Here is a 26,022-nt window from a genome sequence, read left to right as displayed (position 1 = left end):
ACCAACGGAATGGGAAAAGATATTTGCAAATGACATATCGGACAAAGGGCTACTATCCAAAATCTATAAAGAGCTCACCAAACTCCACACCCGAAAAACAAATAATCCAGTGAAGAAATGGGCAGAAAACATGAATAGACACTTCTCTAAAGAAGACATCCAGATGGCCAACAGGCACATGAAAAGATGCTCAACGTCACTCCTCATCAGGGAAATATAAATCAAAACCACACTCAGATATCACGCCAGTGATATCAGTCAGTGTGGCTCACGCCAGTCAGAGTGGCTAAAATGAACAAATCAGGAGATTATAGACGCTGGCGAGGACGTGGAGAAACAGGAACCCTCTAGCACTGTTGGTGGGAATGCAAACTGGTGCGGCCGCTCTGGAAAACAGCATGAAGGTTCCTCAAAAAATTAAAAATAGACCTACCCTATGACCCAGCAATAGCACTGCTAGGAATTTACCCAAGGGATACAGGAGTGCTGATGCATAGGGGCATTTGTACCCCAATGTTTATAGCAGCACTCTCAACAACAGCCAAATTATGGAAAGAGCCTAAATGTCCATCAACTGACGAATGGATAAAGAAATTCTGGTTTATGTACACAATGGAATACTACGTGGCATTGAGAAAGAATGAAATCTGCCCATTGTAGCAACGTGGATGGAACTGGAGAGTGTTATGCTAAGTGAAATAAGTCATACAGAGAAAGACAGATACCATATGTTTTCACGCTTATGTAGATCCTGAGAAACTTAACAGAAGTCTATGGGGGAGGGGAAGAAAAAAAAAAAAAAAAAAAAAGAGGTTAGAGAGGGAGAGAGCCAAAGCATAAGAGACTCTTAAAAACTGAGAACAAACTGAGGGTTGATGGGGGGTGGGGGCGAGGGGGGAGTGGGAGCGGGGGGAGGGGGTGGGAGGGAGGGGAGGGTGGGTAATGGATATTGAGGAAGGCACCTTTTGGGATAAGTACTGGGTGTTGTATGGAAACCAATTTGACAATAAATTTCACATTAAAAAAATTTTTTAAAAACAAAAAACAAAAAATAAACATTAAAAAAAATTTTTTTAATCAAACTCTAAATATTTCACTGTTTACTACCTCCAAGGTTCTGTGGGAAGTGCTTTCCACACATCAATAAATACAAGAACCCTGAAGCAGGTGCGGCCTTACCATTACCATTACACCTGAGGCTCACTGCTGTGGAACCACCTAGTACCCACATACTAAATCATGGTTTCTCAATCTTTTTTACGTATCACCTCCCTGAACAGAAATTAAATACTAAGGGATAAGAATTTGTTGGGTAAGGTTAAGCTTTGGAGGGTCACAAACCATTGTAAAACTCTAAAAATCTTTCCACTTTCAGATACTGGTTTTTAATCCCCGACGGGTGACATTACCTCATTACGAACATATGACTTAAAGTTTAAATTACAAAAGTAATTAAGACAGTTCCAATTACCATTTTTTAACAGCTAAAAAGTAAAAATGTTTATTTTCATATAAAACAAATACCTACATCTTTGGCTGAGGAACCAGACACCTCTATCCACGTCTTAGAAAAGAATGCACATGATCCCAACATGAAGATGATGTAAACAACCACATGGACAGGATCCTCAAATATGGCGCCCATGGACTCGGGAGGAGAAAGATAGTAACAAAGGCCTCCCACTGGGTAAGAACGAGCAGGTCCTCCCCCACTGACATCCTACAGGACAAGAACAATAAGGGCAAATGGTCAACCCAACTGGTCAAGATACATTTTTATGACTTTTCAAACTCCTCAACAATTATGACAATGTTGTAAGCTCAAAGCACCTACAGCTAATGATCCCATGTAACTTGAAGACTTACTTCTGTGTCTGATATTTTCACTCCTTCAAAATTATATAGTGAGCATCTTTTACATAAAAGACACTGTGAATATATTATTAACAGAAGAGTGATCTTCTAAAAACCAACATTATACTACATCTACAAAAAAAATCCTCCTTCTCTTCCTAAAATGGTTCCATTTACAGGCAACCTCTGATTACATTTAGAATCTGAAACTTTCTGCAGTATACAAGACCATGCAACATATTCTTTCACTTCATAGCATTCCATGAAGAATACAATTAACTGAAATACTGACAGACAACAAACAACTCGCTGCCTAAACTTTATATGTTTTGCATATTTTAAGAAATAGTCTTTTAGTAAATATTTGTGAGGGTATTTATCCAAACATTTAAGAATTTTTATAGTAACAGAACTAGGTACAGCGTATGTTCTGGGGTATATGGGGTAGAAAGCAATTTCTGGCCACAATGATTAAAATGTCTGCTTCCTGAATATACGTTTCAAAATGATTTCTTTACTGTGCCCCTAGAATCACTAATCCCCAATCAAAAGCACTGTTTATAGACAAATTCAATTTCCCAGTAATTATCTCATTAAAAAGAATCTTCGTTAGACCACAACACAGTCTATATACAACCACTCAATGCATTTATTGCTATGAAATTACCATAGTCATAATTATTGCTGGACCATTAGCTTGCAAGGGGAGGGACCACATCTTCCCTCATCACAGGTAATCACATTTCTGTTACATGAATGGAAAAAGAGTACTATAGATAAAGAGAATCCTATTTCCTTCAACTAACACTCAAGAGTTGCTGTCTTGCCCTGTTAAACTTTAAATTTAAAAAAAAATGAGGGGCGCCTGGGTGGCTCAGTCGGTTAAGCGTCCAGCTTCGGCTCAGGTCATGATCTCGCGGTTCGTGAGTTCAAGCCCCGCGTCAGGCTCTGTGCTGACAGCTCGGAGCCTGGAGCCTGTTTCGGATTCTGTGTCTCCCTCTCTCTCTCTGACCCTCCCCCGTTCATGCTCTGTCTCTCTGTGTCTAAAAAATAAATAAACGTTAAAAAAAAAAGAAGACCATTAGAAGCAGAAAGATCTGTCACTATAACTTACAATGGAAAAGCTAGCATATTAAGATAAATGTGTAGAATGAGCACATTTCAGAAATAAGGTAGTTGGTGAAATACTAATTCCACAGTTACATGTTCTGTAAAAGAATAAAGGCTCAGAGTCTCCTTCAATTCTATAGTTGTAAGGGGGAAAAGTACTCTGTGGTCATATGACAGAATTTAAATCACTCAAAATTCAATCCGACAAGAACTCGCACTCCAGTAACAACGACATGGCTGGGCCTCTTTAGAAAAAGCTATGCTGACAGGATCTAAAATGGGAAGTCAGGGAGTGCTGGATTCTATTTCTAGTAACTCTGTTCTCTCCTCAGGCCAATAATCACGTGGCTATCTCCAGCCCAGTTCATCACAACTAGTTTATTGCCACTCAGGCTGTGAAAAACGGTGGTGAAACAGGAGATCTCAGTACCCCACATACAGTCAGCAAATAGCTTCCTTAAAAAACATTCTAGATAACAGCAGAGTAAGTTAACAAAACAGAAAACCGCTTTCATGAGAGCAGCTGTGATTTTAACCTTGAGGTCCCTCCAGGGAGATGTGAAAATACTTCCTAGACAGTAAATTAACACAAAGAACCTGGCCAATCTTAGTTTTGCAACACTCATCACTCCTTCCAAATAAATGACAAATTCTGCTACAGGTCAGTGAATGTGAAAATGCTACAGCAACTGTTTCAATTTTGGCTCATCTCTTTCGACTAAAAATACAACCATGAAATGCAAATTACAATAAATTTAAATGCTTAGAATAAATAAGAAAATACTCACAGCCCACTGTCCTAGTAAATTTACCAAAAAGTTGCCACTAAATCGAACAGACAGCATCTGGGAAATAACATACAGGTTTGACACTAAGGCCGACTGGAGAATAATGGGAATGTTCGAGGTGTAGAAGAGCTTGATGGGATAGCTACTGTACTGTCCTCGATACCGGGCCGACTTGATGGGCAAGTCAACACGAAATCCCTAAAAAATGAAAGGAAGAGGAAGTAAGAGTAACTGTACACATCAAATAAAGAACATACAGACGGCAGACGGGACCACCACAGTGGGGAGTATGAAAAGGCCGTGCTAATGTTTTCCTTCCACAGGGCACACAGAAATGGAAATCCTGTTCTAGGCGGTAACCACAAACATTTTGCACCTTGGAGTCTAAGAACAGAATCATGTGCTTGACTAGATTCTGCAACACTGACTTGTTAGATACTAACATTTCAAATGGCATGCTTTTCTTTAAAAGCTAAATAAAAGTCCACATCCCACGTATTTCAGTGAAGAAAGCAGACTTACCTGAAAATATATGACAACGGCAAATACAAAAACTGTAGCAATGAGGTTCATGAGGTTGGGTAAGTTCTGCCGGTAGAAAGCCTCCCTTAGAGCTCGGACTTTGTCTGTCCTGGTGGCCAGTAAATGAAAGAGAGCTATGACTGCACCCTCAAACTCCGTACCTGATAAATGAAGATAGAAATGGACTGTAGACTCGTCGCCCAAAGTTGTCCCAGAAGCAAACAAATAACCTTGAAACTCCAGTACATGGCAGAAAATAGGAGTCAAAATAATTCACCAATGTTTACTCTTTAACACAGCCATGTGTGGGGCTTCTAAAAATAGCAACATCGTTGAGGCAAATGTATCTTTTTTAGCACAAATCTCAAGTTTTCTCAAAAGACTGTTCCTCATGAAAACAGCCAAAGTAGAATAAACCTACGCAAATATTTAGGTCGTAATGATTTGCCTCTCCTTTACTTTAGGGAAAGGAAGGGGACTATTTTTAGGTGGGGCTAGGGGGAAGCAGCAGCAAAGCAGAGTAAAGATGTCAGAATCAAAAGGTATGTGTTACTCTATCGTGCTTGCTTTTAAATTTGTTTTATCAAGAATATTAACAAACCATCATTGCTATTTTCCTAAGGCTGGGATCAGTTTAGATGTTAACCACTAGGAACCGTGGATGGCATCTGAGAGAAATGGAAATGGGGAAAAGGAAAGACAGAACGAATTACTTCAAAATTTAGTTGCTATTACAAAGCCAAGTAGGATAGCAGCAAAAGTATTAGTGCTCCCTCACACAATATGTAATAGTTTTTTCATTTGAAAAATCTTAATCCACTACCTTTTTGTCCCCCTGGGAATGCGGAAATTGGTCAAATCAATGGCTTCTGCAGCAATGACTTAAGCAAAAAACATTTTTGAAAAGCTGTTTGCAATCACTGAAATTTTCAATGAGCAGAGGCTAAAATTTAGTTATTGTTCTTTTTGAAGTAGTATTTCATACTCCACAAATCTCTGCTGCTTAACTCTTGAGCAATCAGCATCAGTGGTCCCCTGGGAGGGCAAACAAGGATGTCTACAGGCATGTCCTGCTCCGAGACAGGTTACTTTCCAGCACACATCCAGCAAAACTCGTGCAGTCGCAGACACTGTGCAATGTACCTCTGCCAGTGTTAATAGTAGTGGGACTAAAGGCCTTCCAGACAATGGTTTCACAGATGTTGGTGGCAATAAAGAGGGAAATACCAGACCCCAAGCCGTAACCCTTCTGTAGCAGCTCATCTAACAGCAGCACAATCAAACCAGCAACAAACAACTGTGGGGAAAGAAATGCAAGTAAGCTGAAGCAAGAATCAACTCAAGAAAGGGGAAGATGAACACCATTGACTACTTTCAAAGTACGGGCATTTGTAAATCTAAAACCTAACTGTTGCAGTATCACTGTTACTACTCTGCATCTTTTTAACCCCTCTTTAGTTCAGACAGAAGTCAGTTCTGCCAATCAGAGGGGTGGAAATATCGTTACATTATAAAGCAGACATTTCAACCTTCAAAGCATATTTATAAACCATCTGAATAGTTTCTCTTACAATGTTTACATAAGGCCTATTGAAAAGCACACTGGAACAAAAATGTTCAAGTTGTTGAATTTAGGACAGCAAGAAACTGAAAACATTCCAAGTAAGTGAAAGACCAAATGAAATAAGGTATAGTAATGAGGTGCAATTGTATACTGCCATTAAAGAAGTACGTGCACTACGTTGACACCTTTTTAAAGCTACTGTATGTAATACTTTATAGATTATGTTATACATACAGTTGACCCTTGAACAACGTGGGTTTGAACTACACAGGACCATGTATACACAGGTTTGTTTTTTTTTTTATAAATACACTGCAGCACTATAAATGCATTCTCTTCCTTACGATTTTCTCAGTAACATTTTTTCTCTAGCTTACTTTATTGTCAGCACCCCAGCCCCTGTACTGTTCAAGGATCAACTCTAATACATATAGAGTAAGTCAAAAAGAGCACAAATTAATATGCACAGATTATAACTGTGTAAAAAATGCATTCTATACATACAATGGCAAAGACTGAATGTAAATGTGAAGACAAGGATTTGCCAGGTTCTTAAGCTCCTCATTTTTTAAAAAATAAAAGCATACTAACTTTAGTTTATGTGAAACTGAAAATTCTTAATGTTCCTCTTGGAGAAGACATTTCTGTAAAAGCATGCATCAATTAAAAATAATCCAAAGCCTTGCAAGTGACCTCCGCAGTCATGACGCCTTCCCTGAACTTCAGTAACCTGATCAAGAGGGGAAGAAAAAAATGCTTCTATGCCCCCAACCTCACACCTGTCCCCATTTTAAAAACACCATCCTACATAAGTGAGGAAATGCCACTTCCACTCTTCCCAGCTCTGAAGCCTCCCACCCAAGTATTTACTCAGTTTACCCAACATCCCCGGTTAGGAGAGAGAGCAAACAACTACCATACACATACACCATTTTAAGCATGCTTACCTTCTGCAGGGTTTTTTTTTTCCTTAACTGTCATTTCAGTCCTTGGACACAGCCTACATTGTCTATTTACAGTCTTTTAGTTTGCCTTTCAAAGGACCGGAAAAAGGGTACAATTCTTCAAACTTCTAAGAGAGCTCATGAATCCTTTACTGTTTGAAAACCAAGTTTACCACTTTGACAAGATAAAAGAGAAGTTAGGACTTACTACTGAGCTTTTAGTTTGACCACAATTATGTAATAAGTAAATAAATACTCGCAATCAGAAACCCAACCCAATGCAGGGAATAAGAGCTGTCCACAATGTATCAGCCCACCAAAAAGTCTCAGCATGGGCTTCTGATTAAATGACCTGTCCAGAGTCACTGTCACTCTGAAACACCTTTAATTCTCCAAACCCACTGTTCAGACCAATGACCATCAGACTACAGAGTGATTCCACACGTATCCTGTGAAAATCAAACTCTTATTTTTCTAACTGGAGAAAGGAATTCTAGAGAATCCTAAATGAGAGACAGTTTCTATAATCAAAGGAGTAAGATAAAGATCGTAAAAAATAGAAGTATGCCTCTGAGGGTGATGAGAAACCAGGAAGTTACAGCACCTCACTGACTAGAACAGTGACAGAAAGTGAGCGCTACGTGCATGCTCTCGCAGAATGCCACCGCATGTGTAAGTCTCTACAGTAGACTTTACAAATAAAGTAGACTTTAAAAATAACTCTACATTTCAACTCTGCTCATGCATGTGCACATGCACACACACAGGCACACACATTTAGTGTGATGAAACACTTCCCTTTCGTATGTGCCATGCACACTGACAGTTACTATTCTTTTATTTTAACCGAGAGCCACTACTTAGATTTCACAACTCACTAGTTAAAAGACATGACCGTGAATGAAATAAGAATAATTAAGATGAGAAACACCTTACACAACTGCATGCAAACGGTTTTCAAAATCTGCTTCTAGGTGAACCACACTGCTCTAATCATATCTCTTCAGCATATCCACACATTTGCAATGCTAGCAATGCCTTAAAAGACGCACTACCATCTATGATCAAACAAGACAAATTTCTCTCTACATTAACACCAGAAGACTCAATCTCAGAATTTATGTTAAAAAAGGTATATATTCATGTATTCACTCCTGGAATATTACTATTCCTTGACTTCTGATACTGGAAAAAAAACTAAAATAGCTTAACTCCATTTTATCTCAAATTCAAATTCATAATGACTCCACAGAAGTTACTTCAATCTAGAACTGGTCAGATGAGGTTAAGAATCCAAAAGTATCCTAGGGTGCTTGGGTGGCTCAGTCAGTTAAGCATCCCACTTCAGCTCAGGTCATGATCTCGCAGTTCCTGGGTTCAAGCCCTACATCAGGCTCTGTGCTGACAGCTCAGAACCTGGAGCCTGCTTCAGATTCTGTGTCTCACTCTCTTTCTGCCCCTCCCCAACTTGTGCTCTGCTCTCAAAAATAAACAGAAACATTTTTAAAAATTTTTTTAAGGGGCGCCTGGGTGGCTCAGTCAGTTAAGCGTCGACTTCAGCTCAGGTCACGATCTCACGGTCCGTGAGTTCGAGCCCCACGTCGGGCTCTGGGCTGATGGCTCAGAGCCTGGAGCCTGCTTCCGATTCTGTGTCTACCTCTCTCTCTGCCCCTCCCCCATTCATGCTCTGTCTCTCTCTGTCTCAAAAATAAATAAACGTTAAAAAAATTTTTTTTTTTTTTAAATTTTTTAAGAATCTAAAAATATGGGCGCCTGGGTGGTTCAGTTGGTTAGGCAACCGACTTTGGCTCAGGTCATGATCTCGCAATTTGTGAGTTTGAGCCCCACGTCGGGCTCTGTACTCACAGCTCAGAGCCTGGAGCCTGCTTCAGAGTCTGTGTCTCCCCCTCTCTCTACCCCTTCCCTGCTCATGCTCTGTGTCTCTCTGTCTCTCAATAATAAACGTTTAAAAAAATTTAAAAAAAAAAGAATCTAAAAATAGCTTTACTAAAATACTAGAAAAATTTTTACTGGAGCATAATGTTCTAAGAGTTAGGTACCAATTCTGACTGTCATGTAAAAATCAGCGTTATTCTCAACTATGGATTGCATAAAGCAAAGGCCATAAAGAAACAGAAGATGGCAACGAGTGACGTATCAGTATTCTCAACAATGCCAAAAGCATGTGAAGAGATCCTGAGCACTGACAACAAAATCACTTTTGAGAGGATCTTCTCTCCCAAGCCATTCTAACTCTTCTGCCTCTAATTCTCAAAGGTTATAAATTTTCCAACCAAGTGTTTTTAAAACGGAGAAATAATGATAACATCATTCTAAAAAATTCTACCTTATACCAAATGAGAGCTCACTAGGGCTCAGAAACCTACCAAAGACACTGATAGTCCATTAAAATTTCCTCCCCTGGTCAAAAGACAAGATATTTCCATCTAGTGAGAAGACCCCTCCCTGTTGTTAATGATGCCAATAAATATACTTGAACAATCTAATTCTCCTTGTTCTCAATCAGACTTACTAAACGATCTTATTTTGATTTGCTTCTATGTAACGTTTCTCATTAAAAAATAATGGTCAACCATGCCAGTCTGAAATGATCCTCTTTCTCAATGTATATATTAATGAGCTGGTATTTTTATTTACTTCTAACCTTGATCCTTTGGCCATTAAAAAATGTTCCTAGGCGTGCCTGAGTGGTTCAGTTGGTTAAGCATCCAACTTCAGCTCAGGTCATGATTTCACAGTTTATGAGTTTGATCCCCGCATCAGGCTCTCTGTTGTCAGCACAGAGCCTACTTCGGATCTTCTGTCCTCCTCTCTCTCTCTGCCCTTCCCCCACTGGTTCTCTCAATCTCTCGCTCTCAAAATAAATAAACTAAAAGAAAAAATAAAGAAAACAGAGGAAGGCAAATGGTGTCCCTTAAAAAAAAAATGTTCCTAATGAATACTAATTCCATAGACAGAGCAAGAAGAGGCATTTCCAAAATAATCAAGACTCCAAATGTTATTTTTAGCTTCTCAAACTTCTTTTCAAAATCCCGTAATTATTCTAGAAAAGTACAATCCATTCGTGAGTAGCTTATCTAAATGATTTTTAAGGACTGCACATTACAGAAATATCTTCTAAATTTGACACACTTTAAGATATTTAGAAGGAAAATTATGTTGGCCTTTAAAAATTCAATTCCAAAAAATAAAAATTCAGTACCAAAGGGTTTATTTTAGAAACCCAGGGAATATATATATGTGGGCTCATGTATTTTACTGCTGAGATGTTATTTGTAATGCCATCATTCTGTGTACCACTAAGAGAATAAAATACTGTCAATTAAACTAAGACACAATAGCTTATCAAAATTTTTATTTTCTACTTATAAGAAAAGTTACTTTACACCTAACCACAGATTTTATCATCTAGCTTGCTCTGTGCCTTTGTGCCCATAGTGACTGTTCCATAATAAATCATAGGCTTTTGAAGACATTTTAAACAGCAACTAAACTCAAAAACATGTTACATCAACGATGCACGCAACTGATGTAACGACCATGTGAACAGCCCCAATCAGAGGACGCACACACGCAGGCGATGATTACCATCACCACTGTTGCCTGCCTGACAGCAACCATGAGGTACCATGAGCTCTGAGAAAACATTCCGGCTTCAGAGACATCAGAAAGTAAAAAATGTGCATCTAAGAAACAGTGCAATACAGTTGATCTGTAATTCTTTATCCAATGCAGCTATGAGGCTATCATAATAAATTTTAGCTTTTACATCAATACAATTTACATGGGTCCCTTCAATAATCAAAATCTTATAATTAGATAATACAAAAGTAAGAAAATTAATGTTCAGTCATTTAAGAACTGCTAGAAATGAAAAAAGAAATCAAACTGCTTTGTTATCTGCAAATGAAAAATTGGCTTTCTTACCTGAATAATGATAAGGAGACAGATGCCAGCACCCATTTCAGCAGGGTCCCCATACATGCCCGTCATGACATACACAATGGCTTGCCCAATGGTAATGATCATACCAAATACTGATGAAAATTGGGGGGAAAGGAGTACATGCTTACAACCAAAGACAAAAAAAGACTAGAAAAATATCTTTACCACAAAATTCTCAAATTTGGTAAAGACTCTAATTGCATTAATAGCTCACGTTTCTGGGCTCCATTGAACAGAGCTCTGTCTTTGGGTGTGTCTCCAACTTCAATGATTTTGGCTCCAGCCAGCAGCTGCATAATCAAACCAGATGTTACAATCGGGGAGATACCCAATTCCATTAAAGTTCCTGCAAAGGAGAAAGAAGGAAGCAAATAATCTTTACTATACTCAATGCAGATTAATTTAAAAGTGATGCAGTCCTTAATTATGTCTATTGAAATACACGCTCAAATGTTAACAAGCAGATTTTCATCCTTTAAACATTAACTGCCAAAAAAAAAACAAAACAAAAAAAACTCATTTATTAACAACCTTGCAACAATTGACTGAAATAAAATTACTATACCATAAAAATGTAAATTTCTGTAAAGTCTAAACTTAAAATGTGAAAGAAATCTTGGAAGATTTTTTTATTTTTTATTTTATTTATTTATTTATTTTTTAAACGTTTATTCATCTTTGAGAGACAGAGACAGACAGAACATGAGCAGGGAGGGGGCGGAGAGAGGGAGACACAGAATCCGAAGCAGGCTCCAGGCTCCGAGCTGTCAGCACAGAGCCCGACACGGGGCACGAACTCACAAACTATGAGATCATGACCTGAGCCGAAGTCAGATGCTCAACTGACTAAGCCACCCAGGTGCCCCTCAAACCATTATTTTTAAAACTTACAATGAACGTTTTACTTTAATGCAAAATAAGAAGTTACATACCAAGCCTGAAAATTAAATACCAAATTAATAAAAAATGGTATTTAAGAATATTTGTGACTCTGGGGCACCTGGGTGGCTCAGTCATTTAAGTGACTGACTCTGGTATTTGGCTCAGGTCATGATCTCATGGTTGATGAGTTCAACCCCCCATGTGGGGGCTCAGTAGCACAGAGCCAGCTGGAGATTCTTTCTGTCTCTGCCCCTCCCCTACACGAACATGTGCACATGTGCACTCTTTCTCTCTTAAAATAAATAAACTTAAAAAAAAAAAAAAAAAGGCTAGGGTACCTGGGTGGCTCAGTCGGCTGAGGGTCCGACTTAGGCTCAGGTCAGATCTCACAGTTCATGAGTTCAAGCTCCACGTCAGGCTCTGTGCTGACAGCTCAGAGCCTGGAGCCTGCTTTGGATTCTGTGTCTCCCTCTCTCTCTCTCTGACCTAGCCCCCCAAGTCATGCTCTGTCTCTCTGTCTGTCTGTCCCTCTCTTCCTCCCTCCCCTTCTCTCTGTCTCAAAAATAAATACACATTAAAAAAAAAAAACAATAAAAAAACTTAAAAAAAAAGAGTATTTGTGACTCTTCTAATTCAAAATCTAAAATTACATAAAGTGTCATCTAAATCAATGTTGTAGAATATTCAGTGGCATGAAAAATGTTCGTGACCTACTGGGTAGCAAAAAAACATCTGGAAAATAGTATTACAGTTTGGTTTCAGTTAATACTTAAGTGGAAAAATAGTTTCCTGATACGGTTGCTAAGATATGATTATTTTTATCCAGTGAGATTATAGGTAATTTTTATCTCCTTCTTTTTGCCTCTCTTGATTTTTTTTCAGTTTTTCTTTACAGAAAACACGTTTTGTACTTACAGTGAAAAATAAGAAAACCAAATACGCCCAGTGTGTAAGGTAACATGTAGAACTAAATAATTCTACAGCACCAAGGATAGGTTTCCACTGGTTGTTTTGTTACCTTAAATCCTGGCTTTTATAAATCCTCAAAAGGTACCCTTAATATGAGAAAAGATCCCATTCTAGAAAGATTCTTTATGTCTTCTCAAATACTTCTTCAACAGTAAAAGGTAACAACATTCCCTGCTGTTAAAACCACTAGGTAGAGAAATAGGTAGGAAGGTAAACATTTTTAAGTCAAATCACAAAAATTTGTAACTGTCAAAAGGATGCAGTCCAAAATAAATCCAGTCAAACTTTGATGACAATTTCACACAGGAAATATGGCACCTCAAATCAGTAGGGAAAAGGACAAATGGACCTTACCAAGTGACTGGCCATCTATAAAAAATCATGCCTGCATTTCTTACCTCATGACTTATTTCAAAATAAAGGCCTGATGGTATAGAAAATGTAACCATAAGAGACAAATAACAAAAAGACTAGAAGTGAGTATACTTGTCATCTTGGAAAGGAAAAAGCTTTCCTAAGCCTGACAAAAAAACCTAGAACCCACAATAAAAAAAATCAGACCCCCTGGTTAGATATAGCCATGAAAAATCCATGTGGCAAAACACTGCGTAAAAGTTGAAAGAAAAAAAAAAAGGCAGAAAAGTTAAAAGAAAAATATTCAAACACAAATGACAAAGAGTTCTTATCTCCAATATGCAAAGGGTTCTTACAAATCAATTAAAAAGGAACAAGCCAACAGAAAAAAATTTTAAAAAGGACGAGAAACACAGTATGGCTGCTCCCAACGATGCTCTTTCTCAGGAAATACTGACAGTACAGGAGGGACCCCAGCACCCACATCTCAACTACATAACCCTGAAACTCTAACCAAAGCTGACAGAGCATGGTATAAATCCTGGAGTTTGGAATTTTGAGCTACGAACCAAAGAACCAGGAATCTGGGGCGCTAATTCCCCAAAAGAAGGTTCCCAGTCTCTGCTGCTGAGTCTCTCTCCCCGGCCAGGCTTAGTTCTTTTACCTCCTCTGGATTCCAAAAAATAAAACAGTTATCCTTCTAATAAATTCCATTTTTGTGTTTGAACTAGTAAATTTTCTCTTACTTTAAACAAGTCCACTCAGAAAAAATTCGAATCTTCAATAAAAATATAAAATGATGTTCAAGGTCACCAATACATAAAGAAATACAAATTACATAACAGATACCAATTTTTACATGTCCAACTTCCAAAGACTGAACGACTAAATAACATCCACTGTTGGAAGAAAAATGTCATTCTCATATACAACTGCTGAGTGCACAACATACAAATCGTTTGGAAGATAATTTAGCACTATCTATCAAAAATGTAGGTGTATATATCTTGCAAACAGTTAAACTCCTAGAAATCAATTGTATTAAAAAATTACAGGACAGAGCAAAACAGTGATTGTGTCAAGGTAACACCGGTTATGATACAAAATCAGGGAAAACACTAAATGTGAGACTCAAGAGGACCCTAGTGGCCTGGAATCACACTTGAAACACTCCTTCATTTGTCTACAAAGCCATTTATAATCTGGCTCTTGGACTCATCTGCAACCACATTACTCCTTTCCTTATTTTCTTCCAGCCACAGTGACTCCTCATCGTTCCTTGAACACATTAAACACACCCCCATCTCAGGGCCTTGGCACACGCTATTCCCTAGAATGTTCCTTCCCCAGATCTTCACATGGCCTTCCATATCATGTCCTGTAGGTCTCTGCTCAAATGTCTCTCCCCTCGCCCAAAATACACTTCATGTAGAAGCTACGTCCCCAAACAGCATACTATAAACTCCATGACAACAGGGACATTGTCGTGACCACATCTCTAATCTCGGGACCTGGCACAAAGTTTGGCACACAGTTAAGAACTCAATAAATATCTGAATAATTTGAAAAAATCATGGCATATCCATCTAATGGAATGGTATATGGCCATTAAATGAAATACCTCATCCAAAATATTAAGTCAACACGCTAAAGTAATAGAATAGTGACATAGTTTACCTTATTTTTAGCTTAAAAGAAAAAGTACAGTTGGCCCTTGAACAATGTAGGGGTTAGAGACACTGACGCCCCACACAGTCAAAAATCCACATATAACTTCTGACTGCCCGAAAACTTAATAGCCTACTGTTGACTGGAAGCCTTATCAATAAAATCAACAGTCAATTAAAACATATTTTATATGTATCATATACTGTGTTTTTACAATTAAATAAGCTAGAGAAAAGAAAATGTTATGAAGACTGTCATAAGGAACAGAAAACAAATTTACAGCACTGCACTGTATTTACGAAAAAAAATCCATGTAGAAGTAGACCCATATGGTCCAAACCCATGTTGTTCAAGGGTTAACTAAATATAAATTTACATATGTGAGTGTATATGCAGAGAAAAGGTCTGGATAGATATTCACCAATCCATTACCTTCCCAGGAGTTAACCTTGACATGCGAGACTTTCATTTTCAGCTTTATATAAAACCATATTCAAATTTTGGGGTGCCTGGATGGCTTGGTGGAACATCTGACTTTGGCTCAGGTCATCATCTCACGGTTCACGGGTTCGAGCCCCACATCAGGCTTTGCGCTGACAGTGGAGCCTGCTTCTGCTTCTCTGTCTCCCTCTCTCTCTGCCCCTCCCCCACTTATGCATGCTCTCTCTCAAAAAAGAATAAATGTTTAAAAAAAATTTTTTTAACTATACAAATTCTGGTGTATTTTAAAATAATTAACCAATATTACTATTTTAATCTAAAAAAATTACCAACAAAACCCTTCATAATCCAGCCCCTACCTATCTCTTTAGCCACTGCCTTACACACATGTGCTGTTAGCTCAGGCTTCCCTCTCCCATGAATCCACACACTAAGTTCCAATTCAAATGCCATTCCAGCACTGTCTGCTCTCTGACACTGCAGATCAGGGTCATTGAGTCTCACATAAAACCCAAGGGCAGACTTTGGAGGGTCTGTGAATCTCCTGAGATTTTATGCAAAACATGTGTGTGTAAGTGTATACGAATTTTTCTCAGGAGAGTATACTTAAATTTAATTAGATTCTCAAAGGAAACATGACCCATAAAAGGATGGAGAACCAAAGCTCCAGCCGGCGCTATCCCTCTGTTCTCCGTTGTACATCTACACTCCATACATACTTCTATTATTACAATACATGGAGTTTTGTAAGTATTTATGTGTTGGTCTCTTCTCTTAGGCAACGAGTTTCTTTTACCATATGCTTGCTCCCCACCCCTGTAGACAACAAAATAGTTGTTTCCACATTGTCCCATCTATCTGATGTCGCTACTAACGAGCATGGAGGCAAAAGCAGAAGTCCATACCTCTGTTGGATGCAAGAATAACTCTCATCCAGTAGAAAGGATCTGCAGAATCTGATGACATGATTCCAAATAGTGGTATCTATAATATTACATAAAACAGTTTCTAAAAATGAATTATGTCAATTAAGTTGGAACTTAATTCATAGTTCAATTACTTAATATTTGCTATACTTAAAAAAAAAACCGTTACTTCCCATGTTCTGTAACAAAACAAGTGTACCTAAAGGCAAAGTTTTTTTAACAAAAATAAAAAAAAACAGAAATCACTACTTATAGCAATCTACTAGTAAAAATACCTAGCAGGATGAAGATTTGTTGCAAAACAACGTAAATGCACTTAACACTACTCAACTGTACACTTAAAAATAGTTAAGACGGTGGGGGCGCTTGGGTGGCTCAGTCGGCTAAACGTCCAACTTCAGCTCAGGTCATGATCTTGTGGTTCACAAGTTCGAGACCCACCATCAGGCTCTGGGCTGTCAGGGCAGAGCCCACTCCGGATCCTTTGTCCCCTTCTCTCTGCCCCTCCCCTCTGTCTCAAGAGTAAATAAATAAAGCATTTAAAAAAATAGTTAAGATGGTAAATTTTATGTTATGTGTGTTTTACAATTAAAAAAAATATATACCCCTACCAGGGCACCTGGGTGGCTCACTCAGTTAAGCGTCCAACTCTTGATTTCAGCTCAGGTCATAAGCTCACAGTAGTGAGATCAAGCCCCACATCGGGCTCTGTGATGACAGCACAGAGCCTGCTTGGGATTCTCTCTGCCCCTCTTCTGCTCATTTTCTCTCTCTCTCTCTGTCTCTCTCTCTCTCAAAATAAATAAAGAAACATTTCCAGGCACATGGGTGGCTCAGTCATGATCCTGAGCCTCGGCTCAGGTCACGATCTCGTGGTTCGTGAGTTTGAGCCCCGCACTGGTCTCTGTGCTGACAGCATGGAGCCTGGAGCCTGCTTCAGATTCTTTGTCTCCCTCTCTCTCTGGCCCTTCCCCTCTCCCTCTCTGTCTCTCTCTCAAAAATAAATAAACATTAAAAAAATTTTTTTAATAATAAATAAACATTTAAAAAAAATACCACAACCTATAAATTATAGGATATATCTACCAAGTCATAAAATAATTTTGCTAAGCTATGGGGACTAAGAACACCCACAGTCACACTCCCAATGTAAGACTGAGGATTATATATACAGTGGAATATTATTCAGCCACTGAAACTTATACGTAAAGCAGCTTATAATAGCATACAGAAGTGCTTATTTTGCAACAGTAAGTATGACACTGTTGTTATCAACCTGGGGCAATTTTACCTCCCAGGGGACATTTGGCACTATCTGAAGACAACTGTTACAACTTGAAGGGAGATGCTACTGGCATCTAGTGGGGTCAGGGGTGCTGAACATCCTGCAGTGCCCCCACAACAAAGAACTGACTGCCTAAAATTCAGCGCCATTGCTGAGAAGCCCTGGGATAAAAAGAAAGGTGCAGAATTGTATGAATAAAAGTTCAACACTAGAAAATATGTTCAGAAGATAAAACTAAGTGTAAATATTTACAATCTTGAAGAATACTAATCTGTAGGGGTAGGATTATGGTTGACTTTACTCTTTTCAGCATTGGTCAAGTTTTCTATAGTGAGTGACTCTTAATTTTTAATCAGAAAACAAAATAAATTCTTAACTTCAGAACGTTTTGTATTATGTGACCAATGTTTAGGACACAGCACCAGGCCATACCCCACCCCTCCCCATGTGGAGATCAGACACAAAAGAAAAATACATTTCCAATCTCAAAAACCTTCTTTATAATAAAGCTGCTTTTCTTTTTTAAGTTCCAAAAGATGTTGCCAACAATGGTGAATGACCCAACTGGTCAACCTAAACCTCTCTAGATGTCTGCATTTATTAGCTGGGTAAGCAAAACTGGTGAAGCAAGAAGCATGGATATTTTACGCGTACCCTAATGCTGCAGATGGTCTTCAGAAACAGGGAGGAAGGAAGTTATTGTATTAAAACTAACACTATAGGACAGTCTACATCACAACATTCCCTAAGTGGAAAGAGGTCAATCAGTCAAATTACTTTCCTTAACTGCACCTGATGGAGATGGCCATTTCCTCCACAATTAGACAATTTGTGGGACACTGAACAAGAAAAAGTGAGCCAAACTCCCCTAAGTAAGGGCATTCCCTCCTTTCCTGTAGTCAACAAGATTATTAAACTCAGTGTCTAATTTTATTCCTCTTAGTAAAATCCATAGCTATAGGTTTACGTACAACAGTATTTGGGCAGCAACAGGAGCTATTTTCTGTGACCGTCACAGTTGCAAAGTTCCGGATTTTGCCCTAAATTACATACAATAATCAGTTTCAACTTGACAAGATACAGTACAGTACTTCAGAGAAGTGTTCTATATTTTAATGAAAACCCTCAACCGATAAGGTAGACAAAAGAAAATCAGCAGTAGGGATTTCCAAAGGCAGTGGGAATGGAAAGCCAAGCAAAATACTTCTGGGCTAAGGTGGTGAGCTGCAATTCAGGTACACAATATCCTCCCCAGTGCATAAGAAAACACGATTTTTTAAAAAGTGTAAAATAGTAAAAGGTAATACAACTGAAAAAAGCTAAGGAAAAAGAAAAAGGAAAAAAAAAAAATCTGTAAAACAGCCAAAGAAGAAAAGAATCGTAAACTTGAAGCACTAGTGGTCACGGGCACGAGAAAACCATAGACAACTGAGAAGTAGATAGAGACTCAGCACCAAGGCGGCTCCAACCATCACAATGGAAGGCAAGAGATTCCTCACAATTCCCACAACATTCCAAACCTGGAGAACAGCAATCTGCACGGACAGCCTTATCTTTTTTGCCTCCTTTGGTTAGAAGGGAGCAGAAACAGCAGCTGGGAAGAAACGGATGAGAGAAGTGAGCAGTGGGGCTCTCTGCTGGTCCAATTGACAATTACAGGGCTGCCCTGAGTTGGGAAACAGGGACCTGATCTGAGGTTAGGAAGGAACAGAGCCCTCCTCAGTCGCGTGGTGAGAACCACCCAGGAGAAGAGAGAAAGCAGAGTGCAGGGAGCATTCGCTGCGCTTCTCACGGCTCATCACCCCTCCCGCCATTCCCTCAGGTCAAAGAACAATGGGTAGAACAGGAGACCCCAAGCCCTTTAACTGTGGCTGGGAGGGGAAAATAAACCTGAGATTCAGGGGTAAAAGAATCAAGAAATCACCAGCAGAACTGCCCAAGCATGAGAAAGACAAAAAACACAGCTTGGTAACTGTGCAATCATACTGTAGGGAAAAAAAATAAATAATACAGTAATATAAAATGCATAAATTAATTTACTGCATGAAACAGTCGTGAGAAATGCCACAGTTTTTGAGCAACACAGTTCTTATGGTTCTTGGGTTCTAGCTGCCAAGCTTAAAATATTTACTACCTAGCCCTTTACAGAACGTTTGCTGACTCTTGGATTAGAAGATTCAATACTGTCGACACGGTAATTTTCTCTAAACTTATCTATAAAGTCAAAGCAATAAAACCATAATCTCAGCAAGCTTTCGTATAACAACGGACAAAGCTGACTCTAAAATCTACATGGAAATATGAAGAACCTACTTAAGCCAAAAACCATTTTGAAAAGGAAAAACAAAGTTGGAGGATTTTTATGACCTGATTACAGGACTTAATATAAAGCTACAGTAATCAGTGTGGTTGACCATAACAATCATGGAATATACATCAGTGGAACGGAACAGAGTACAGAAATATATCCATGCTTATATGGCTAACTGATTTTCAACAAAGATGCCAAGGTAATTCAATGAAGAATGGGCAGCCTTTCAACAACTTGCTATCTATACAGAAAAAAAATGAATACCAACCTTACCTTATGCCATAACACAAAAATTAACTTGGAATACATCACAGACCAAAGCATACAAGCTAAAACTGTAAAATATTTAGAAGAACACAGGAGAAAATTTTCACTACCTTACAAGAGGCAAAAATTTCTCAGGAAACAAACACCATGGGCCATCAAAGGACTTGATCAAAACTTAGGATGTTTGCTCTTCAAAAGATTTAAGAAAATGAAGAGCCAAGCTATAGACTAGGAGAAAATATTCACAGTACATACATCTGAGAAAGGACTTAATCCAGAAAATATTTTACAATGCATACAATTCAATGGACAATAATGTAATTATTTTCAATGGGCACCAGATTTGAAAAAGATATTTCACAGAAGCTAAACACCTGATAAGTACATGAAAAAGTTGCTCAATATCATTTAGCAGGGAAATGCACATTAAAACTTCAACATCATTTATCAGGGCAATGCAAATTAAAACCCTACCCGTTAGAGGACTAGTACTGAACTGCCGAACAGTATCAAGGGTAGGCAAGGACGCAGAGAAATGGAACTCCTATCCGTGACTGGTGAAAATATAAAACAGGACAACCACTTAGAAAAAAGTTTGACAATTTCTTATAAAGCTGAACCTATAATTGCCATACAATCCAGCAATTCTACTTCTAGGTATTCACCCAAGAAAAAGGAAAACAAATATTCACAGTCTTGCACAGGATTGTTCACAGCAACTTTATTAGCCAAAATTTGGAAACCCAAATGTCCAACAAGAGATGAACAAATCATGATATAGTCGTAAAACAGAACACTACTCAGAAATAGGGATGAATTACTGGTACACCAAACACACGGACAAACCTCAAAAAGCTAGTGATGAAGTCAGACGCTAAGGAATAACACTCTATGACTCCACTTATGTGAAATTCAAAAAAAAAGAAAAGAAAAGAAAAGAAAAGAATCAAATTCTAGGTACAGAAAGCAAATCGGTGCTTGCCTGACACTGGGGGTGAGGTGAAAACTGACTAAGACAGATTACACAGAACTTTCTGGAGTGACAGAATGTTCTATATCCACTGAGGTACTAGATATGTGGGTGTATACATTTGTCAAAATACTTCAAAATGTACACTTAAGAAATGAGTGTATTTTACCATACATAAATTATACCTTCATAAAGTTGTGTGGTTTTTTTTGTTTTGTTTTTTGTTTTTATGGAGAGGAAGGGAACTTCTAAGATGTTAAAAGCGGTAAAAATAAGATTATTTTTTCTACTTTTCCATATTTTAAAAAAGTTCTCTCTCCCTAACCACCCACAACAATTTTAAACTACATACAGTAGTACAATATTAATGATCAAATCATTTCACTCTTCAAAAAAATATATTTAGCTTTTCCCCAGATTATGGGCTTAACGTACTCCACTGCTTCCTAATACAATTTTTTTTTATATTTCCTTATATGTATCTCAATAGCTTTTCAAAATCCTCAAAAAACTTTCACCTAAATTATCTAATTTAATCCACACGACAATCCCATGACATGGACAGGTCACATTTATTCTCATTTTGTAAACTTAATCTCTGCAAAATATCATTTAAACGCATCACTGAATTTCATCAACTTATACAGCATATTACTGGGGTCCTAGTATTTGACTTTGGGGGATTTTTAAATCAATACATGCTACTTAAAACATGATTAAAGGCAAACAAAACAGAAAATACATTTGCAATGTATATGTCAAAGGTGTAACACATTTATATACAAAAATCCATCTTAAATCAGGAAGACAAAAAATCTCAAGAAAAAAGTGGGTAAAGATTATTAACTGCACGCTAAGAGAAAAAAAGGAAAAAATGTTCAAACCCACTACTAAAAAAACTAGAACAAGGTAACCATTTTCGTCACCAAGTCAGATTAAAAATAACAATGCTCAAATGGTATTTATTGTTTTAACTAAAATAAATTTCTCAAACTCTAACCAACCAAAACCCTCCAACAATTGCATAGATATCTAATTAGTATTTGGTTTACATACCTGACAACATACTAAGAAAATGAAGAGAGTTATAGCAGTCCATAGTACCTTCTCTCTAAACTGGATCTGTACAACAAAATGAGGATGAGCCATCAAAACCAGGAAACCGCAATCACAGGGCAAAATTCCACATTAAAGCATAACATTCCGCATCGTGACATGCTCCTATTAGTTGCTATTACAATACTCTCACCTAGTTAGTAGCAGCCAAAGCAAACAGCTCAACTTTTCGAACATAACTTTCTTTCCTTTTCCAAGAGTTAAGTAAGTTACATACAGGCCCCATCACACCGCACGACGTTAAGGAAACCAAAAAGGACAACATGCAAGACACAGACCCAACACGCATGCACTTCAGTTAACAGCATTGTGCAAAGCTGGGGTGCCCGTGATAATATGCTACGAATATTTCACGGAATATGAAAAGCTAGAGCTTCTTGGGACGCCTAACATGGACCTGGAACAACTATTTTTAAAACCTCAAAGTAATAAAAAAAAAAAAAAAAATATATATATATATATATATATATATGCTATATATATATATATATATATGCTTGTAAATAAAACAATAAGATGAACACAAGTTTTCCTTATTTCTTTCTACATCCCTCTCCCATTAGTTTTGTGAGATATCACAAGCACAGCAGAAGAGGACTGTCTGGGAATTGGCCACTTCGGGATTAACACTATTTCTGAATTTAAATACCTTAGCTCCAAAAGTGTACAGTGATGGAAGAACAATGTGATACAGTCACATTATTTTCTGAATGCATTTCTGTAATTTTTCTTTGTACTGAATGATCAAGAAATGCGAGGTCTATACTTGCACAATTTAATTCATTTATGTAAAACAGCTGTAGTCCTCCAAAGTGACCCAGCAGACTGGGTCATTCATAGTGCAGTGGGATCACCAGAGATAGAAGAGTATCTTATCTAACAGGTAGGCCAAAGAAACACTTGGTTTGGAAATGTCAACCTCAAAGAACCGTCATTTTTAAGACCACAAGATAACCTATCTGGATTTACACTGGCATACTAGTTTTACTCACTTTGTGCCTCTTGCGAGGAGGAGCAGGTAATATTTCTCCAATTACACCATAAGAGGGTTGGGGATGGTAAATCCATCAGGAGCACAAGTCATTTAGCTGCCCTCTATATTACCAAAATGGTATACTTACTTTCCTTTCAGGTTTCTGAATTTCTGGTAGAACTGCACAGAAAGGTTTGATAACTTCTAAAAACTTGACTGTTAAAAAAAAAAAAAGAAAGAAAGAATAAATGTCCCTATCACAAAGTTTTTAAAAAGAGATGTACCTTTTCACAGAAACAAATACAAATGTTCTCTAACTTTCAATGGCAATCCATCCCATTCCTACCTCCAAAAGTAATCATGGTGTTCTCCATTTCAAATACATCAGGGAAGAGAAATAATTCAAGGGACAAAAGAATCCAAAAGGTTTAAGGGTTTAGTCAGTGGAAGCAATACAAGCATTCTTTTACCATGATTTTGCTTCCTTATGCTTGAATCCAGCTTTATAATATATAGAAAAGGAATAATTCAACGAGCATCAAAATACATCAAAGGAAGCAAATGCAGTCTACTACGTTACCCACAAGACAATACGCCAGAGAAGAAAATAAGACCTACCAGAGGAGGAATACAGAAGGAAAGTACAACAGGAAATGGGCTAGACTGCAGGACTGACTTTAGATGGAAAGACGCTGAAATGGATACGTGAGAAACATCGCGGAATCACCTGCTATATAGATAGCTCTTTTTGAAGCATACAATCTCTACTTCATTTCACTAAGTCAACATTCATTGCCTAGTTGCTCTCCCACATAACAATCTCAAAGCACTTGTGTATGTGTAACAATCAGCCCAGAAAATGACAATTACATTTCATTAGAAAGTACTGCTTTCCCAGAGAACTCATTATATACAAAAGTAAGATAAACCAAGGTTCTTTAAGGATAGACACTATCTTCTGGCATAGCTTAAGTCAATTCCTGCCAAAGAACGGGAGAATGAAGATGATATTCTCTCAGTCTTTGCCAGCGTCTGTAATGTGCAGAAACACAAGAAGGCACAACTAGCTATTAGTTATGATCATCTTCCCCTACAGACACTGGATTCTGTATACTAACATCACGAAATTGTTTTAACACGGACCTGAGTAATTACGCTCTCACAGTTAACCAAAAGTTGACTCGATAATCTCATGAAACTCTCAAAATGATGGCAGTCACTGATGTTTGACAAAAGAATTCAGAAATTCTCATGGGAAGATATTCACTGCCCAAGTACGATTCTGGACTATTTGGAAAGCAAATATGAATTATGGAAGAAGTATTCTCTATGCAAAACAAATATTAATCACATCGGGAACTTCCTAGACTCCTTTATCCCTTTTCTGCCCCACCTCAATCCAAATCCCCTCCCAGATTTCTTGGCTTTTTATGATCATTTGTGTTGGAGAGTTCAAACAATGCTTTTGTCAGCCACTTGTCCATTCTTGTGTTGCAGAATTTCACCGATTATACTGTAAATTCAAGGTCAGGGGTCTCCTCTACTTCCTTTCTAAATGTCCACTAGTTGGCCAATGGGGGCACGGCTCCCGTTTGCACTTACCCACTCATCCAACAAACATCTGAACAGCTATGTAAGTATCTATGTGAATACATGTGGTGTTGAGTGTTTAGGAGATGGCCCTCAAAGATGCCCATAATTCAAGGCCTTGTCCCTACCCTGAGGTTTATACAGCCTGACACACAGTGAGTTTTCAGTAAACGCTACAAAATGACTGAAATGAAAATTTTAGGGAAAACGCTATGCTACCAATCGCGCTTCTTTCCTCCCCTAACATATATATATGCCATGCATCACTTTCTAAAAAACCAAACAAGCCACGGCGCTTTATTCATCCCAACTAACACGCCAAGGAAGGGTGATTTGGAAATAAAAATACGAGCTTCCTAAGCTCCTGAAAAATCAGAAGTGGTCCAGGTTTCACTCGGTTCCCTAACTCCCCGCCCCCAAAACCACTGGCCGCCCCTCGCCGTCCCCCGCTCCTCGCCACCCAGCGAGCGCAAACCCCGGGCCTCCGGGTGCGGGCCCCCGCAGGCAGCCGGGGCAAGGCCGCACCGCCGGAGGAGCCTCGGCGGAGGCCCCCGGCCCGCGCCCGCCGCAGCGGCCCGGCGCGGCCCGTGCCTCTCCGGCCCCCAGGCTGGGCCGCCCCGGGCGGGCGCCCGCCCCACCGTCCGCAGCCCGTCGGGGCCCGCACCCCGGCGAGAGCCGCGCCGACGCTACTCACTGCCCATGGCGACGGCTGAGGCGGCCCGGCGGGGCACAGCGGCCTCGGCACTGCCTTCGCTCGGGTCCCGCGGCTTGGGTCTCGCAGCCCGCTCCTGACGCGCTCCGACCGGCCCCGCGCAGACTCCGCCCTGGACCACGTGACCCGCGCGCCGGCCCCGCCCGCCCCGCCCCCCGGTGAGGCCCAGGCAGTTGGCAGCCGGCGCGGCGGACGTCCCAGCGCGTTGCCATGGCTACCGCCGGCGCTCCGGTGGGCGTGCTCCCGCGTTGCTGCGGGCTTCCGGAGCTTGGGCGAGACCAAGGCGGCTGGGGCCTTTCCTGCCTGAGCTCGTCTGCGAGCTTGGTGTCAAGCAGTGGCGGTTTCCTCGACAGCCTGGTCCGGCCCAGGCCTCCCGGGCGCCCCGCGCGACAGGTCAAGACCCGGCCAAAGCGGCCGCCCGAGGGTCGCGACCCTGAGACGTGGAGCTAAGCCGTCCGGAGAACCAGTGTTGACCCTAACAGCCTTTTTTATTTTGCTCCCGCCTTATCGGAACTTCTTGGAAGCTTTCACAAATCTGTGACACTTTGGCTATGGTTAATAGCTTATGAACTTTCCACTATTACACGTGATCCTTCTTCAGCTTCTCTGACATACAGAGATCAGGATTTTGTCCTCTTTACCCTTCCTGGACAGCGTGGTGTAAAGGAAAGCAATCCTAGAAATTAGCGAGCCCCACAGTTTAATCCCTCCTCTCCTTCTTAATGCCTTTAGGCAATTAACTTTCCTGAGCTACATCAGTAAAATAAGGATAATAGCTGCGAACTAAAGGTGTGAAAATTAAAGGACAAG

General features: G+C 39.3%; 1 protein-coding gene across 3 annotated transcripts in view; it reads right to left on the bottom strand.

The window, feature by feature from the left end:
• The window catches only part of SEC61A2 (SEC61 translocon subunit alpha 2), a 34,786-nt gene extending 9,444 nt beyond the window's left edge, over positions 1–25,342 (bottom strand). Inside the window, exons 1-10 of one of the 3 annotated variants that reach the window (XM_027073414.2) lie at positions 25,195–25,342; positions 23,059–23,126; positions 21,878–21,943; positions 15,968–16,046; positions 10,963–11,094; positions 10,731–10,840; positions 5,418–5,571; positions 4,275–4,435; positions 3,753–3,950; positions 1,529–1,720 (exon numbers count right to left, since the gene is read on the bottom strand). In XM_027073414.2, the coding sequence (XP_026929215.1) occupies positions 1,529–1,720; positions 3,753–3,950; positions 4,275–4,435; positions 5,418–5,571; positions 10,731–10,840; positions 10,963–11,094; positions 15,968–16,046; positions 21,878–21,943; positions 23,059–23,126; positions 25,195–25,201 (1,167 nt within the window). In that variant the 5' untranslated portion in view covers positions 25,202–25,342. The remainder of the gene's footprint in view (positions 1–1,528; positions 1,721–3,752; positions 3,951–4,274; positions 4,436–5,417; positions 5,572–10,730; positions 10,841–10,962; positions 11,095–15,967; positions 16,047–21,877; positions 21,944–23,058; positions 23,127–25,194) is intronic. The other 2 variants (XM_053225280.1, XM_053225281.1) reach the window with 2 other exon arrangements.
• Positions 25,343–26,022: the final 680 nt, after the last annotated feature.

The sequence above is a fragment of the Acinonyx jubatus genome, chromosome B4 (genome assembly GCF_027475565.1).
Source record: "Acinonyx jubatus isolate Ajub_Pintada_27869175 chromosome B4, VMU_Ajub_asm_v1.0, whole genome shotgun sequence".
Classification (NCBI taxonomy): Eukaryota; Metazoa; Chordata; class Mammalia; order Carnivora; family Felidae; genus Acinonyx; species Acinonyx jubatus.
Note: the sequence above shows the minus strand (reverse complement) of the source record. Positions and strands in the feature narration are given on the sequence as shown.